At 48.0% G+C, this 17686-nt stretch overlaps 1 protein-coding gene and 1 non-coding gene across 2 annotated transcripts in view; one reads left to right on the top strand and one right to left on the bottom strand.

Annotated features, from left to right (window-relative positions):
* Positions 1-7680: 7680 nt before the first annotated feature.
* trnaw-cca (transfer RNA tryptophan (anticodon CCA)) lies at positions 7681-7752 on the top strand. The gene has a single exon. It is a non-coding gene; the product is annotated as a tRNA-Trp (tRNA).
* A 3927-nt stretch (positions 7753-11679) lies between these two features.
* LOC142382701 (uncharacterized) overlaps positions 11680-17686 on the bottom strand; it is a 47448-nt gene continuing 41441 nt past the window's right edge. The window contains exons 16-20 of the mRNA XM_075468823.1: positions 15827-17609; positions 13955-14128; positions 12920-13093; positions 12600-12776; positions 11680-12444 (exon numbers count right to left, since the gene is read on the bottom strand). Of these exons, the coding sequence (XP_075324938.1) occupies positions 12429-12444; positions 12600-12776; positions 12920-13093; positions 13955-14128; positions 15827-17609 (2324 nt within the window). The 3' untranslated portion in view covers positions 11680-12428. The remainder of the gene's footprint in view (positions 12445-12599; positions 12777-12919; positions 13094-13954; positions 14129-15826; positions 17610-17686) is intronic.

Below are 17686 nucleotides of genomic sequence, written 5' to 3'. Positions count from 1 at the left end.
CAGCAAAGGGCCATCCGATGGGGGACTGGAACCGGGGCCAGCTGCAGCGAGGACTGTAGCCTCTGTACATGGTGTTCCTGCTCAGCCCACTACGCCACCGACCACCCCGACACTTTAATTTTCTATCAAACGTCATTCTGACACTTTTTTCCTCCTGTGGTCGGAATGACGGTGGGTTTTATTTTTTTATAAATGTCTCACCATTTAGTCGGGTCATAATGTGAGGTTCAGTGACCATCCTCTGGCAACAATGTTTTGATGATTGATTTGACCTCTATGGACCCTTTAGAAAAGATTTAGCCCCCATGTCCCTCCCAAAAATCCCGGCATTTTTTGCTAGAGATCCAAATTCAAAATGGCGCCCGGCGCCATCTCTACAAAATAACTTTTGATCTGAATGACCTAGAATCGTGTATGAAGGCACGTTTTCATACAAGTCAACCATGAGGATTCCAAATCTGACATCATTTTGATATTACAACTTTGTTTTGACCGTGAAATTCAAGATGGCTGCCATCTAGTACAGTGGTTCTCAACCTTTTTAGGCCTTTAATAGCCTATTAAAGCCTTTTTAGAGGAACTCCACAACCTCGCAAACCAACTCTAATAATCTATCATGAAAATCCCCTGAAATTTCAAACATGAAAATACAGGTATTAATGTAAACCGGGCGAGTGTGAAACATGTTAATGAAGCAGAAACACAGTGTCAGTGAGCCGTCACAGCAGCCAGCTGGAGCGCACGCATCATAAGCAACATTAATAATTGCATTTACAGACATCAATGCCAGCCAGAACCTGTCAGCTGGTACAGAGGTGAGCATCATTAACATGCAGAGACAGAATAACTGAGACGTCCGCGTATGCGCAAAAAGTTGGAATAAGTTGGTTCCTTCTATTCTAAGCTACTATTCTCTGGGGACTGCAGGTTAGGACAACTGAACCGTGAACTAGTGTCTGATTACAGCATTACTATCACCACCACTTTGGAGCCATCTCCTCCCCTGTCCTCCTTTAAAACGCTTATGATCAGACATCAGTGACAGCTCACCTGTGTCGGACGTCCCGGTGCTGCAAATATCGCTCTCTGGAAAAATATTCCTGCATTCATTTCTCTGCTTGCTTCTCTACTCTCCGATCTGCATAATGCAATTCAATTTAATTCAGTTTTATTTATATCGCGCCAAATACAACAAATGTCATCTCAAGGCACTTAAATAATAAAGTCCAATTCAAGCCAATTGGAATTCAATTCATTGTAATCATAATTATTTATAAAATAATCCAATTCATTCATATAGAGCCAATTCAAAAACAGTTTCCCAGCTAAGGAAACCAACAGATTGCACCGAAACTTGTCTTCAGTCCAATCTCCCGTCCTGAGCGTGCCTGAGGCGACTGTGGAGAGGAATGACTCCCTTTGAACAGGAAGAAAACTCTGGCAGAACCAGAACCAGAACCAGGAAGGGTGGCCATCCGCCTCCACCAGCTGGGGTTTGAGAAGACAGAAAAGAGGGGACAACATACATTGTAACACCATTCAAAGGATACCTGTTGGAACAGGGAAACACGAGTTAATGACCATAATAATGTCACATGTACATAATATCATTTGAGAAATTAAACGGGGGAAAAAGAGAGTAAAGTGAGGAAAGGTGTGACAGATGAGGCCCCCCAGCAGTCTGGGCCTATAGCAGCTTAACTATGGGATGTTTTAGGACCACCTGAGCCATCCCTGACTATGAGCTTTATCAAAAAGGAAAGTTTTAAGCCTGAAAAGTGGAAAGGGTGTCTGCTTCCTGGACATTTACTGGCAGCTTATTCCACAAGAGAGGGGCCTGATAACTGAAGGCTCTGCCTCCCAAACTGGCAGCTGGTTCCACAGAGAGGGGCCTGATAACTGAAGGCTCTGCCTCCCAAACTGGCAGCTGGTTCCACAGAGAGGGGCCTGATAACTGAAGGCTCTGCCTCCCAAACTGGCAGCTGGTTCCACAGAGAGGGGCCTGATAACTGAAGGCTCTGCCTCCCAAACTGGCTGCTGGTTCCACAGAGAGGGGGCCTGATAACTGAAGGCTCTGCCTCCCAAACTGGCAGCTGGTTCCACAGAGAGGGGCCTGATAACTGAAGGCTCTGCCTCCCAAACTGGCAGCTGGTTCCACAGAGAGGGGCCTGATAACTGAAGGCTCTGCCTCCCAAACTGGCAGCTGGTTCCACAGAGAGGGGCCTGATAACTGAAGGCTCTGCCTCCCAAACTGGCAGCTGGTTCCACAAGAGGGGCCTGATAACCGAAGGCTCTGCCTCCCAAACTGGCAGCTTATTCCACAAGAGAGGGGCCTGATAACTGAGGGCTCTGCCTCCCAAACTGGCTGCTGGTTCCACAGAGAGGGGGCCTGATAACTGAAGGCTCTGCCTCCCAAACTGGCAGCTGGTTCCACAGAGAGGGGGCCTGATAACTGAAGGCTCTGCCTCCCAAACTGGCAGCTTATTCCACAAGAGAGGGGCCTGATAACTGAGGGCTCTGCCTCCCAAACTGGCTGCTGGTTCCACAGAGAGGGGGCCTGATAACTGAAGGCTCTGCCTCCCAAACTGGCAGCTGGTTCCACAGAGAGGGGCCTGATAACTGAAGGCTCTGCCTCCCAAACTGGCAGCTGGTTCCACAGAGAGGGGCCTGATAACTGAGGGCTCTGCCTCCCAAACTGGCAGCTGGTTCCACAGAGAGGGGCCTGATAACTGAGGGCTCTGCCTCCCAAACTGGCAGCTTATTCCACAGAGAGGGGGCCTGATAACTGAAGGCTCTGCCTCCCAAACTGGCAGCTGGTTCCACAGAGAGGGATCTGATAACTGAAGGCTCTGCCTCCCAAACTGGCAGCTGGTTCCACAGAGAGGGGCCTGATAACTGAAGGCTCTGCCTCCCAAACTGGCAGCTGGTTCCTCAGAGAGGGGCCTGATAACTGAGGGCTCTTTCTCCCAAACTGGCAGCTGGTTCCACAAGAGGGGCCTGATAACCGAAGGCTCTGCCTCCCAAACTGGCAGCTTATTCCACAAGAGAGGGGCCTGATAACTGAGGGCTCTGCCTCCCAAACTGGCTGCTGGTTCCACAGAGAGGGGGCCTGATAACTGAAGGCTCTGCCTCCCAAACTGGCAGCTGGTTCCACAGAGAGGGGCCTGATAACTGAAGGCTCTGCCTCCCAAACTGGCAGCAGGTTCCACAGAGAGGGGCCTGATAACTGAAGGCTCTGCCTCCCAAACTGGCAGCTGGTTCCACAGAGAGGGGCCTGATAACTGAGGGCTCTTTCTCCCAAACTGGCAGCTGGTTCCACAAGAGGGGCCTGATAACCGAAGGCTCTGCCTCCCAAACTGGCAGCTGGTTCCACAGAGAGGGGCCTGATAACTGAAGGCTCTTTCTCCCAAACTGGCAGCTGGTTCCACAGAGAGGGGCCTGATAACTGAAGGCTCTGCCTCCCAAACTGGCAGCTGGTTCCACAGAGAGGGGCCTGATAACTGAGGGCTCTTTCTCCCAAACTGGCAGCTGGTTCCACAAGAGGGGCCTGATAACCGAAGGCTCTGCCTCCCAAACTGGCAGCTTATTCCACAAGAGAGGGGCCTGATAACTGAGGGCTCTGCCTCCCAAACTGGCTGCTGGTTCCACAGAGAGGGGGCCTGATAACTGAAGGCTCTGCCTCCCAAACTGGCAGCTGGTTCCACAGAGAGGGGCCTGATAACTGAAGGCTCTGCCTCCCAAACTGGCAGCTGGTTCCACAGAGAGGGGCCTGATAACTGAAGGCTCTGCCTCCCAAACTGGCAGCTGGTTCCACAGAGAGGGGCCTGATAACTGAAGGCTCTGCCTCCCAAACTGGCAGCTGGTTCCACAGAGAGGGGCCTGATAACTGAAGGCTCTGCCTCCCAAACTGGCAGCTGGTTCCACAGAGAGGGGCCTGATAACTGACGGCTCTGCCTCCCAAACTGGCAGCAGGTTCCACAGAGAGGGGCCTGATAACTGAAGGCTCTGCCTCCCAAACTGGCAGCTGGTTCCACAGAGAGGGGCCTGATAACTGAAGGCTCTGCCTCCCAAACTGGCAGCTGGTTCCACAGAGAGGGGCCTGATAACTGAAGGCTCTGCCTCCCAAACTGGCAGCTGGTTCCACAGAGAGGGGCCTGATAACTGAAGGCTCTGCCTCCCAAACTGGCAGCTGGTTCCACAGAGAGGGGCCTGATAACTGAAGGCTCTGCCTCCCAAACTGGCAGCTGGTTCCACAGAGAGGGGCCTGATAACTGAAGGCTCTGCCTCCCAAACTGGCAGCTGGTTCCACAGAGAGGGGCCTGATAACTGACGGCTCTGCCTCCCAAACTGGCAGCAGGTTCCACAGAGAGGGGCCTGATAACTGAAGGCTCTGCCTCCCAAACTGGCAGCTGGTTCCACAAGAGGGGCCTGATAACCGAAGGCTCTGCCTCCCAAACTGGCAGCTTATTCCACAAGAGAGGGGCCTGATAACTGAGGGCTCTGCCTCCCAAACTGGCTGCTGGTTCCACAGAGAGGGGGCCTGATAACTGAAGGCTCTGCCTCCCAAACTGGCAGCTGGTTCCACAGAGAGGGGCCTGATAACTGAAGGCTCTGCCTCCCAAACTGGCAGCAGGTTCCACAGAGAGGGGCCTGATAACTGAAGGCTCTGCCTCCCAAACTGGCAGCTGGTTCCACAGAGAGGGGCCTGATAACTGAGGGCTCTTTCTCCCAAACTGGCAGCTGGTTCCACAAGAGGGGCCTGATAACCGAAGGCTCTGCCTCCCAAACTGGCAGCTGGTTCCACAGAGAGGGGCCTGATAACTGAAGGCTCTTTCTCCCAAACTGGCAGCTGGTTCCACAGAGAGGGGCCTGATAACTGAAGGCTCTGCCTCCCAAACTGGCAGCTGGTTCCACAGAGAGGGGCCTGATAACTGAGGGCTCTTTCTCCCAAACTGGCAGCTGGTTCCACAAGAGGGGCCTGATAACCGAAGGCTCTGCCTCCCAAACTGGCAGCTTATTCCACAAGAGAGGGGCCTGATAACTGAGGGCTCTGCCTCCCAAACTGGCTGCTGGTTCCACAGAGAGGGGGCCTGATAACTGAAGGCTCTGCCTCCCAAACTGGCAGCTGGTTCCACAGAGAGGGGCCTGATAACTGAAGGCTCTGCCTCCCAAACTGGCAGCTGGTTCCACAGAGAGGGGCCTGATAACTGAAGGCTCTGCCTCCCAAACTGGCAGCTGGTTCCACAGAGAGGGGCCTGATAACTGAAGGCTCTGCCTCCCAAACTGGCAGCTGGTTCCACAGAGAGGGGCCTGATAACTGAAGGCTCTGCCTCCCAAACTGGCAGCTGGTTCCACAGAGAGGGGCCTGATAACTGACGGCTCTGCCTCCCAAACTGGCAGCAGGTTCCACAGAGAGGGGCCTGATAACTGAAGGCTCTGCCTCCCAAACTGGCAGCTGGTTCCACAGAGAGGGGCCTGATAACTGAAGGCTCTGCCTCCCAAACTGGCAGCTGGTTCCACAGAGAGGGGCCTGATAACTGAAGGCTCTGCCTCCCAAACTGGCAGCTGGTTACACAGAGAGGGGCCTGATAACTGAAGGCTCTGCCTCCCAAACTGGCAGCTGGTTCCACAGAGAGGGGCCTGATAACTGAAGGCTCCGCCTCCCAAACTGGCAGCTGGTTCCACAGAGAGGGGCCTGATAACTGAAGGCTCTGCCTCCCAAACTGGAAGCTGGTTCCACAGAGAGGGGCCTGATAACTGAAGGCTCTGCCTCCCAAACTGGAAGCTGGTTCCACAGAGAGGGGCCTGATAACTGAAGGCTCCGCCTCCCAAACTGGCAGCTGGTTCCACAGAGAGGGGCCTTATAACTGAAGGCTCTTTCTCCCAAACTGGCAGCTGGTTCCACAGAGAGGGGCCTGATAACTGAAGGCTCTGCCTCCCAAACTGGCAGCTGGTTCCACAGAGAGGGGCCTGATAACTGAAGGCTCTTTCTCCCAAACTGGCAGCTGGTTCCACAGAGAGGGGCCTGATAACTGAAGGCTCTTTCTCCCAAACTGGCAGCTGGTTCCACAGAGAGGGGCCTGATAACTGAAGGCTCCGCCTCCCAAACTGGCAGCTGGTTCCAGAGAGAGGGGCCTGATAACTTAAGGCTCTGCCTCCCAAACTGGCAGCTGGTTCCACAGAGAGGGGCCTGATAACTGAAGGCTCTGCCTCCCAAACTGGCAGCTGGTTCCACAGAGAGGGGCCTGATAACTGAAGGCTCTGCCTCCCAAACTGGCAGCTGGTTCCACAGAGAGGGGCCTGATAACTGACGGCTCTGCCTCCCAAACTGGCAGCTGGTTCCACAGGGAGGGGCCTGATAACTGAAGGCTCTGCCTCCCAAACTGGCAGCTGGTTCCACAGAGAGGGGCCTGATAACTGACGGCTCTGCCTCCCAAACTGGCAGCTGGTTCCACAGAGAGGGGCCTGATAACTGAAGGCTCTGCCTCCCAAACTGGCAGCTGGTTCCACAGAGAGGGGCCTGATAACTGAAGGCTCTGCCTCCCAAACTGGCAGCTGGTTCCACAGAGAGGGGCCTGATAACTGAAGGCTCTGCCTCCCAAACTGGCAGCTGGTTCCACAGAGAGGGGCCTGATAACTGAAGGTTCTTTCTCCCAAACTGGCAGCTGGTTCCACAGAGAGGGGCCTCATAACTGAAGGCTCTGCCTCCCAAACTGGAAGCTGGTTCCACAGAGAGGGGCCTGATAACTGAAGGCTCCGCCTCCCAAACTGGCAGCTGGTTCCACAGAGAGGGGCCTGATAACTGAAGGCTCTGCCTCCCAAACTGGCAGCTGGTTCCACAGAGAGGGGCCTGATAACTGAAGGCTCCGCCTCCCAAACTGGCAGCTGGTCCCTCAGAGAGGGGCCTGATAACTGAAGGCTCTTTCTCCCAAACTGGCAGCTGGTTCCACAGAGAGGGGCCTGATAACTGAAGGCTCTTTCTCCCAAACTGGCAGCTGGTTCCACAGAGAGGGGCCTGATAACTGAAGGCTCTGCCTCCCAAACTGGCAGCTGGTTCCACAGAGAGGGGCCTGATAACTGAGGGCTCTGCCTCCCATTCTACTTTTAGAAACACAGCAGTCCAATCAGGACTCTTCAGCAGCGTTCCTCTCAACTGTGTAAAGAACTGGCTTCAGTTTGGGAGTTTTATCCTTTGCATAAAACACCTTTTTGGTCCAATAGTGTCTCTGAACCGTGTTGGAATGCTTTGGTGTTTTTCCAGATTTTATAGCTGAATTTAACAAAAATCTAGTTTAAGATCTTTTTCTAACATCTGTGTGTTTCCTCGTCTTCTCCCTCGAGTTCAAAGAGTTCAAAGAGTTTGTTTTTGCTCGTAAAAAGTTTATACATTCAGTGAAGGCTGAATTCTTCATGAGATTTTGATTTTGACCCAGACGTTATCTACATTTTTAAAGAGTTCTCTGCTCTCCTTCCCACTTCCTTCATAAAGAGACCGACTATAATGGGTGAAACAGGAGAAACGATGGAACATGTCTACTTTTTGGTCTTTAAAACCCTTTCCGACCTCGTCTTCCAACAGAAATCTGTAGAGTATTGTAGAATATGTGCAGTGTTTCCTACCAGAGGCTCTGATATAGAGCTGAGCTGACTCGTTCAGAAGGGATTTATTCTTCTTCATGGGACTCTGTGGCGCAACGGTAGCGTGTCTGACTCCAGATCAGAAGGTTGTGTGTTCAAATCACGTCAGAGTCATTGGGCTACATGCAAGAACCGTTCGTACGCACAGATTTGTTCATAAATCGTGCGTAAGAGTGATGTAAGAGAACATTCACCAATGTTTTCTTATTTTACGTTTTCTTTCAGCTACGAACAGAATTTACGAGTGATCCAGACCTGTCGTAGGAGTTTCCTAAAATAGTCCGCTGTTATTCACATCAAGTTTGCTTGACTAATGGATTGTATATTTCATTACTTTGAAGTAAACATAAATAAATATATACATTATACCCCAGAATGATGCTGACATTATTCTGTTTGACTTAAATGATGCACTAATTGAAGGTTAATTTGACTCTGTATATAACAAGGTTAATGGGAAGCGTAACCAGCGGCTGACTTGCCATTTTTGGATGCCTTAGCCTTTTGTTTGTTTACCTGAATGATAAGTATTACTAAAACGTATTGTACAATATAACAGAACAGAAGATTTATTCATTTTTGACCTTAATGTAAAGTACTGTTCACCAAAAGTTTTGCTCAGGATACTTATTTTACCTGAATGTAAAGTATAGTTTAAAAAAGGGATTGCACAACGAAACTTAAGTGTCATTTTCTATTTTACACCTAATTGTTTCTCTCTTTAAAAGGATGTGACGACATATTCCGTACTTATTACCGAAGGTCGCATTCGCACGGGATTAGTATTACCTATGGTAGATACTCCGGACCGTTTCACAGGAGGTAGAATTCTCGGCAAAGTTTACCGACATACTCCGCTATCTTTACTGACATGGCGCGTTCGGACGGGACTAGATTTCCCGGTTATTATTACTTTACCCCAGGTCCCCCCATTAAACTAGTCCCGTCCGAATAGGGCTTTAGAGCCGCATTTTTTACTGTGTGACCTCAAAGCGCCACATTATTTTTGAAAAATGACCGATTCTCTCCTTTACATCCGTCTGTTCTTGACTCTTAATTCTCGTCTCGGTCACGTGACGTATCAACGCTGATATTAAACCCACGAACCGAGCAAAATGAGTCAAAAACAGACGTGTTTGGAAAGCTTCTTCCCAGTGAGGAGACAGAAGAAGAGGCTGTGACCCCCAAGAAAAAGAAAGCTGCATTTTGAAGGCATGTTGAAGCGTTACCATAGCGACCAGAGAGCGTTAGGAGGCAGAGAGGATGTTATATCAGGAGGACGCTGCTAATAAAGTTACATACAAGTACACAGTGGATTCAAGTTTATTATTATTTACTAAATACCACAGAGTCTGTGTTGGTCGTATCGTTTTATTTTGTAGAATTTATCCGCCACACCGTGAAAATATTGTCTGACATTAAACCGGTCCATGAGGCAAAAAAGGTTGGAGACCGCTGCCGTATTGAACTCAAACGAAGCGAACACGCACATTAAAAAAAACCCACAAACACAAATGTTGATATGAACGTAAGAGCCGCTTGAAACCAGACAAAGAGCCGCATGCGGCTCAGGAACCGCGGGTTGGCCACCCCTGCCTTAGCGCGTCAGACTATTGGAGGAGAGCGTGTGTTCCGAGACCGTGTGGAGACAGACGAATGGATGACATCGCGATTAAGATTGCCAAGGACTGTGCTGCTGCAAATATGCAGCTTGCTAGAGCCACAACTCCAGAAAAACACAAATCCATTTCCACCACACGCCCAGGTCCTCACCACCCTTGTATTTTTGGCAACTGGAACCTTTCAGAGGGAGATTGGAGACAGATCGGGGGTGTCCCAGTCCTCTGTGAGTCGTGCGCTCCCCTTGGTCATCAAAGCTCTCATCAGTTTATCACCCATGGTACATCAGATTCCCATACACCGCTGTCCAACAAGTACAAATTAAGAAGGATGAACGAGGGTCTCAACCTGAACCAGCCCAGGCAGACCAGAAGGTGCCAGAAGACCCCCCTCATGGACCACCCCATCAAAGAGCCATCATGATGAGGCAACAGCTGATTGCACGGCTTTAGTTGCAGTCATCGAGCGCCTGGCCAAGGCGAGACTTTTTTTTTTTTTAAAGCTATTTTCATATCAAACAATTTATTTTTTTTCCGGTGACATTACGAACTACAGGTGACATTGAATTAACAGCACTTGTAATTGCTTCCCATTTCTTGGCTTTAGCAGATCCCGTAATTCCACTGCTGACTCTGCTAAAATGATAGATTTTCCTTTCTGGATCTCTGAAAGCAGAACTTCAGTCTCAGAGCCCGTAAAGTTGTTCTTTTTGCACCTTGATGCCATTCTCATGACTCAACACTTCCTGGCACAGCAGCGAGGAAGCACAGCCTGATATGGCATAATTTTGGGCGTGGAGTATGCAAATCTACTATCCTCGTGCACGTGCCCCTTAAATACGCACAGGTGGCATTCATCATTTACGCAGGTCATTTACACACTTTTCCCGAAGTTAAGAGTGCTTGTTGAATCTGACGCGGCGTGTTCGCACGAGACCTTACGAAAAAAGTGAGAGAAATTTAGAATAAAAATACGAAAATGTTCTTGCATGAGGCCCAATGAATGAATGAACGCGTACTGTTGTGCTGTTAGCTCAGAGCTGCCGTGCTGTTGCTATTCTGTAGCAGAGTGGTGCAAAAAGTCTACATTAAGTGGTTTCAGAGTTACATGGTTCTGTAAAAGCATTCAGAAAACAATACAGCAATGTACTGATATTAGAAAACGTACTTTGTACTTTTGAATACTTAAGTATTTTTAAAAGGAAGTTCTTCAGTATTTTAAATTGAGTAAATTTTTTTTACTCACCTACATGACTTTTACTTGTAGTTGAGTAAGATCTGACCATGAGTATCGATACTTTGACTCGTGCATTAGAGAGATGAATGATCTTACTGTCAGTGAGTTGCAGTGTTTTTCCTACATGTATGTTTCTACAGGCAATGAGGCCGAGGTTATTTCACTAAAACTATGCACTGTAGCCTACATGCTTATTCACATAATTTTGGACTATATTAGTATAAATACAACAATGACGATAATAATTAGAAAAATCTGAATTGTGATTTTCTCAACCTCTCATTTAAACAAATCAGTACTTGTTTATAACATTTGTATACGCACAAATTAAATATAATATGCATAGATACATAACTTTTATAACCTTGCTTTCTTGCGCAAAGTGGATAGTCAAGCACAAATACATTTAAATACATGATTTATATATCATTTAATTATTTTTTACTTTATTATCAGCACTACGAATAATAAAGGGCAGATTATGAATCAGCACCATGGAGCAAATTCGTAGCTATACAGTTTGTCCTGAAAAAGTATGAAATGTCACTGTGTGTTTTATGTGCATCAGATTATAGTTTATCAATCATGTTTCATTCTGCAGAGATGCCCCGTAAGGAGAGGACGTTAAAGCAAAAACATAAGGAGTGTTTCATATTGGTGCTCCATGTGCCCCCTTTTTACTTTGAGCACCTGCCCCTCCGAAGGTCTCTGCACGGCCCTGCAAAGCAGCATCTTTGTTTGGTTTCTGCTCCACAGCAGAGTGAGCAGCACTGATGTCCCTGCAGCTCCAACAAAAAGGGACAAACAAGGACAAACAGCAGTCTGACATCTTCTGAATGTGAGCAACAGCTGGAAGTCACCTCCATACATGGTTTGTTTCCTGAGTCCAGGTCCCGGTCCCAGCCTGTGGTCCTTGCTGCAGGTCCTCCTTCCTGTTTATCTGCTGTAAAATAAAGGCCGTCTGTGTCCTGGTCTGTGAATCTTTGCCAGCGATGGAGAAACCGAAGCTTTCTGAACCACTGAACCAACATGAAGCCATCGTGTTGAAACGGTTCAGTGTTTTAAAGCATTTGGTCAAATTAATGATGGCGCCATCTGCTGGCCACCCTTCAGCACAGCATTTAAAGGGCCGGGTGTTATAAAACAGAGACTGTTCTGCAGAACAATAAAGGTTCCATGTGCATCTTTAAATGTTTGACTGTTTAATTAGAGACATTAATAATATGGTTGTGTTATAACGTGATTGTACCATCATAAAATACTGTATGTAATAGAGATATGCTTTAGTAAGATTTATAGAAAGGTTGAAAGATGTTTATTTAACAACAAGATGATTTCAGCTGAGTTGGGCTTCAGTCTGTTCCTCTTCTTTGTTACGACCCCTCCAGCTTTTCACTCGGCACAGAAGTAGCCGGCACATCCTCCTGACTGCCGGGACAGAAAAGTGTGGCCACATCACTATTTTCTTCATCTTTCCCAACTGTTTGGGAGGCAGTAACAATAATAATAATCAAATGTTCCTTTCAGGTTCCCACATTTCCATCAGCTCAGTCGTCTCTGACTGAATCACACCGACAGCTTCTCATTTCCACTGATGGAGTTAAAGATTAAAAGATTAAAAGTCAGTTTTTAAAGGCAGAAAATGAAGGCGAGAGAATAAAACTGGTGTCAAACTTTAGACTGTGGCTGTTCTTTAAGTTCAGATGGAACTGAAGGTTTAAGGATCGTTTCCATTACTGATCATTTCTAACCCAACTTTAACATGGTTATTCCAAAGGAAGAAAAACACAGAATACAAACACATCATCATCATCATCATCATCATCATCATCATCAGGGTGCAGTCAGAGTCTCTCTGCACACCAGCTGCTGCTGCTTCATCCTGTGGATCATCAGGACACAGATCATCCTCTCTGCTCACATCGTCCTGTTCATCACCATAACTCCCATCTGTAGAGAGAAGAAGAAAGAAGAGAGGAGATAAATGAGTGTTTCCAGAGCCTCTCTTCCTCAGCTGCCATCAGCTTTAATAAATAGAATAAATAATAAATAAAGTCTGATAAAATACTGCTGAGAGCTGCATGGACCTCCGACCCTCTACTGACCTCAGAGTCTGCAGTTTGCTGTGTGGACTCTCCACAAGCTCAGACAGCTGCTTCACTGCTGATTCCTTCAGGTTGTTCCTGCTCAGGTCCAGTTCTGTCAGCTGGGAGGAGGGGTTGGACTTCAGAGCTGAAGCCAGAGAAGCACACCTGATCTCTGACAACCTGCAGTCCCTCAATCTGAAGAAAGAATAAAACATGATTCAATAGATCATCATTTCATCAACTAAAGCCCAGAAGAAGAACACAGACTTTACCATGAAGACCAGCACAACTTCCACATCATATTAATCTGAACACACAACTAAAACATGGTGTCTGACCTCAGAGTCTTCAGTCCACAGTGTGGACTCTGCAGAAAGCTGCTCAGCTCCTTCACTGCAGAGTCTCTGATGGTGTTCCAACTCAGGTCCAGTTCTGTCAGATGGGAGGGGTTGGACTTCAGAGCTGAGACCACAGAAGCACAGCTGATCTCTGACAACCTGCAGCCATACAATCTGAAGAAAGAATAAAACATGTGAGCTGAAGCCAACAGGATGCAGGCTGAAACTGACTTTAATCAGCTATATGTGCCTTTCCAAATATCATATTTGGATCCGGCTCTGCCACTAGTGCTCATCTTTGGAAAGGATTAAATTATTTTACCACATTATTTAAACCACTAGTAAAGCAAGAATGAACATTTGGAAGGAGCAGCAAGGGAAATAAGTCCTGAGATGAGTGTGTGCAGCATGTTCTTCTTCTGTGGTGTAATTCTGAATTCCTCTCTGGTTTCTGCACTTTGTGATGGATTCTTTTAGCATGTGATCCTCTCAACTTTGGTGATTTTTCCTCCGTCATGTTTAAAATAAAGTGCAGAGTCAGCGCTCTGCCATTTCCTCCAGTCTGTCACTAATTACTGGGTGGAGGCTAAAGCCCAAAGCAGACTGAGTCGTTGGAGTTAAAGTGACTGAACTCTGCACGTTTGTCCTGTTCAAATGAGCAGCAGCAGCAGATCTGTCAGTTTGTTGCAGTTTAATCTGCATCCAGCTTTCCAAACTTTACTGATCAAACATCTCTCAGATGGACCAGAAAGGTGAGTCAAAGCTACATTTCAGCTGCTCCATGTTTACCTCTGATCTAAAGTGTTTTCTCTCCTTTTATGACTGAAGAAAAACGTTTTTTACCAGGATGATTTTTCTAAGGAACAGCTCTGCTTCAGTGTGTGAAAGTGAGGAAAGAATTGCTTTGGCAGGAGAAAAGGATGGAAGGGAGGATTCATTCAGACATGTGGAAACACTGAATGTTTGGATATTTCCACACATCACTAAATCATTTCAACTAAAACAGAAGAAGTAAAAGAGCTGCAGTGAACTGACCTCAGAGCCTCCAGTCTGCAGTTTGGACTTTCCAGGCCAGCAGACAGATGTTTCACTGCTGGATCCGACAGCTGGCTGTGACTCAGGTCCAGGTGTTTCAGATGGGAGGGGTTGGACTTTAAAGCAGAGGCCACAACTTCACAGTCAGTCTCTGAGAGATTATAACCAACAAGTCTGTGATGAGAGAAAACGTAAAGTCAGTTCTACTAAAATCAGACAATCTGCACTATAAACACCAACTGAACTCATATTCTAACTAAACAGCGATGTGAATGTAATGTCCTCTGATGAACATCTGTTCTTCACATCTGTGATTGATCTCATCTTCCTGTGTTTAACACGACATCATTAATCTCTTCAGTCTCTCAGACCTGAGCTCCTTTAAACGGACTTTTCTTCATTATTTTCTCTAATCTGCAGATAAAGAAGGAAATGTGGTGTCACATTCAGACTGAAAACATGTTTGATCTGATCCCAAAGTCAGATTAAGGACGTTTTGTTCAGAAAACCCTTTTTACATTCTTACATCTTTCATATGACTCCAGAATCTTTATAAAAAGTTCAGCTTAGTGAACATTTACAGCTGAAAGACGATCTCTTTGCTAACCACTGTCAGCTGGGACTGTTCACACCCATATACAGGAAGAATCCACTCTAAGAAGCTTCTAAGCACCAGTTAGCTTCTCCAGGGCTCTGAAAGCTGCCACAGAGCAACATCATTATGTCTCCGGAGACATCAGCTCCAACACTGCAGGCGGTACGCTTTGAGCTTTCCCCTCGTATATTTACATTCTGTGCAAAGGCCACAGTTCACGCCATATTCTCAGATGATGGCGTCTGCGTTTCACTGCAGATGGATGTCTTAATATCTCTAATCTGCAGCTATAAAAGCTGTTAGCATTCAGTACTGTGCCGAGTCCACATTTCAAAGCGTTTGTGGAAATCCTGGACGTGGTGTCCTCCGGGCTAAAGAGGAAAAGGAGCATCCAGATTGTTATCAGAGCAAAGTTCCAAAGCCAGCATCTGTGATGGTGTGGGGCTGTGTTGGTGCCCATGGCGTGGGTAACCTGCACGTCTGTGAGGGCGCCATTAATGCTGAAAGCTCCAAACAGGAGCAACACGGCTTTTTAAGGGACGTCCTGCTTATTTCAGCAAGACGATGCCAGGCCACATTCTGCAGGTGTGCCAGCAGCGTGGCTTCATAGGAGCAGAGTGCAGGAACTAAACTGGCCCGCCTGCAGTCCACACCTGTCTCCCATTGAAAATGTGCGGCACATTATGAAGTAAAAGATATGACGGCAGAGACTGTTGAGCCAAAGCTTTCACAATCAATCCCTCCAACAGCCAACAATGAAACGACCCGACTGAGGCCGCTCACCTATAAAACCTTCTGCTGATCCAACCATCACAATTTTACCAACAAAAACTTTTATTCTGACAAATGCTCTTAATGATCCAGTTCAGTAAAACTTTAAACATATTCCCACAGATTTCTGTTGCATCATTTCCAGTGAGCTGGGAACTGGCCCAATCTGTCCAAGATGCTCTCCTGTGAGTCAGGTTGCCATGGAAACACTCTTTATGTGCTGGGCAGATTTCTTAGCTTCTGGTTGTGTTGGGGACCGGCCATGTGGGCATAAAGCCGGCCCACATGGGAAACAGTGGAAACAGCAGGTTAATGCTGGCTTCCTGTCTCCAACAGTAGGTCTGCTGCTGTGAAGCACATGTGAGCAGAAACTGTGGGAAAGGTCCAGATGAACCTGTCTGCAGGTTCTCCAGAACATCTCTGCTGTTCATGTGCAGAAACGGCTTTTAGGGAACTAAACTACTAATCTACACTGACTCATGAAGTCAATGAACACATCAACTCACCCAGCCTTTCTGCAGTTCCTCACAGCTGGAATCAGCCTCCTTCGCCCCCCAGCTGTTGTGTTGTACTCCTGCAGGTCCAACTCCTCCAGAACCTCCTCTGACATCTGCAGCATGTAGGCCAGAGCTGAGCAGTGGATCTCAGAGAGTTTCTCCTCTGATCTGTTCTCTGACTTCAGGAACTCTTGGATCTCCTGATGAACTGAGAGGTCGTTCATCTCCATCAGACAGTGGAAGATGTTGATGCTTCTGTCAGGAGAAATGTTAAACACGTTCATCTCCTTCAGGTTGTTGATGACTCTCTGGATGGTTTCTGGACTGTTCTGTGTCCGACCCAGCAGGCCTGCTAAGAGTCTCTGGTTGGACTCCACAGAGAGGCCATGAAGGAAGCGGACAAACAGGTCCAGGTGGCCATTTTTACTGTGAAAGGATTTCTTCATGACTCTCTTCAGGAAGTCATCCAGAGATGAGTAACTGTATTTTTCTCCCAGGAAGCTCCTCAGCACCTCCTCCTTCCTGCTGGTGTAGCAGTGCATCATGTAGACTGCAGCCAGAAACTCCTGAACACTCAGATGAACAAAGCAGTAAACTGGTTTCTGGAAGATCCCACACTCTCTTTTGAAGATCTCTGTACAAACTCCTGAATACAGCGATGCCTCTGGGACATCCAGGCCACACTGCTCCAGGTCTTCCTGGTAGAACATGATGTTTCCTTTCTCCAGATGTTCCAACGCCAGCCTCCCCAGCTTCAGGAGAACGTCCCCGTCAGCCTCCGTCAGCCCCTGTGGACCCGCCTCAGGTCCCTGGTGGTACTTGTTCTTCTTCCTCTGTGTCTGAACCAGCAGGAAGTGCGAGTACATGTCAGTGGTGGTCTTGGGCAGCTCTGCTCTCTGCTCGGGGGTCAACATGTGCTCCAGAACTGTAGCAGTGATCCAGCAGAAGACTGGGATTCCACACATGATGTGGAGGCTCCTGGATGCCTGGATGTGGGAGCTGATCCTGCTGGCCTGCTCTTCATCTCTGAACCTCCTCCTGAAGTACTCCTCCTTCTGGGCATCGGTGAAGCCTCGTACTTCTGTTACCCTGGCGACACATTTAAGAGGGATCTGATTGGCCGCTGCGGGCCGTGTGGTTATCCAGAGGCGAGCCGAGGGAAGCAGGTTCCCCCTGATGAGGTTTGTCAGCAGCACGCTGACTGATGACTTCTGGGTGAGCTCAGACACAACCTGACAGCTGAACTCCAGAGACAGTCTGCTTTCATCCAGGCCGTCCAGGATGAACAGAAGTGTGCAGCCGGCCAGCTGCTCTGCTGGGAGCTGCTGTAACGTTGGATGGAAAACATGGAGCAGCGTGAGGAGACTGTGCTGCTCCTCTCTGAGCAGGTTCAGCTCCCTGAAGGAAAGCAGAATCACCACACTGACATCCTGGTTCTCCAGGCCCTCGGCCCAGTCCAGAGTGAACTTCAGCACTGAGAAGGTTTTTCCAACACCAGCGACGCCGTTGGTCAGAACCACTCTGATGGCCCCCTGCTGCTCAGCTAAGGCTTTAAAGATGTCCTGGCACCTGATTGGAGAGTCATGGCGGATCTTGGAAGCCGTCTCCAGCTGCCTCACCTCATGTTGGGTATTAACCTCTTCACTCTGTCCCTCTGTGATGTAGAGCTCAGTGTAGATCCTGCTGAGGAGGGTTCCACCTCCTGCTCCATCACTTCCTTCAGTCACATGTTCACATCTCCTCCTCAGACTCCTCTTATGTTCATCTAAAACCTCCTGCACACCAACATCTGCTGAACAAAGAACAAATGAGACCAAACACAAAGTACATTGTAGCGAACTCAAATGTGGAATTAATACAAACTGAAAC

Source organism: Odontesthes bonariensis, chromosome 6, assembly GCF_027942865.1.
Source record: "Odontesthes bonariensis isolate fOdoBon6 chromosome 6, fOdoBon6.hap1, whole genome shotgun sequence".
Classification (NCBI taxonomy): Eukaryota; Metazoa; Chordata; class Actinopteri; order Atheriniformes; family Atherinopsidae; genus Odontesthes; species Odontesthes bonariensis.
Note: the sequence above shows the minus strand (reverse complement) of the source record. Positions and strands in the feature narration are given on the sequence as shown.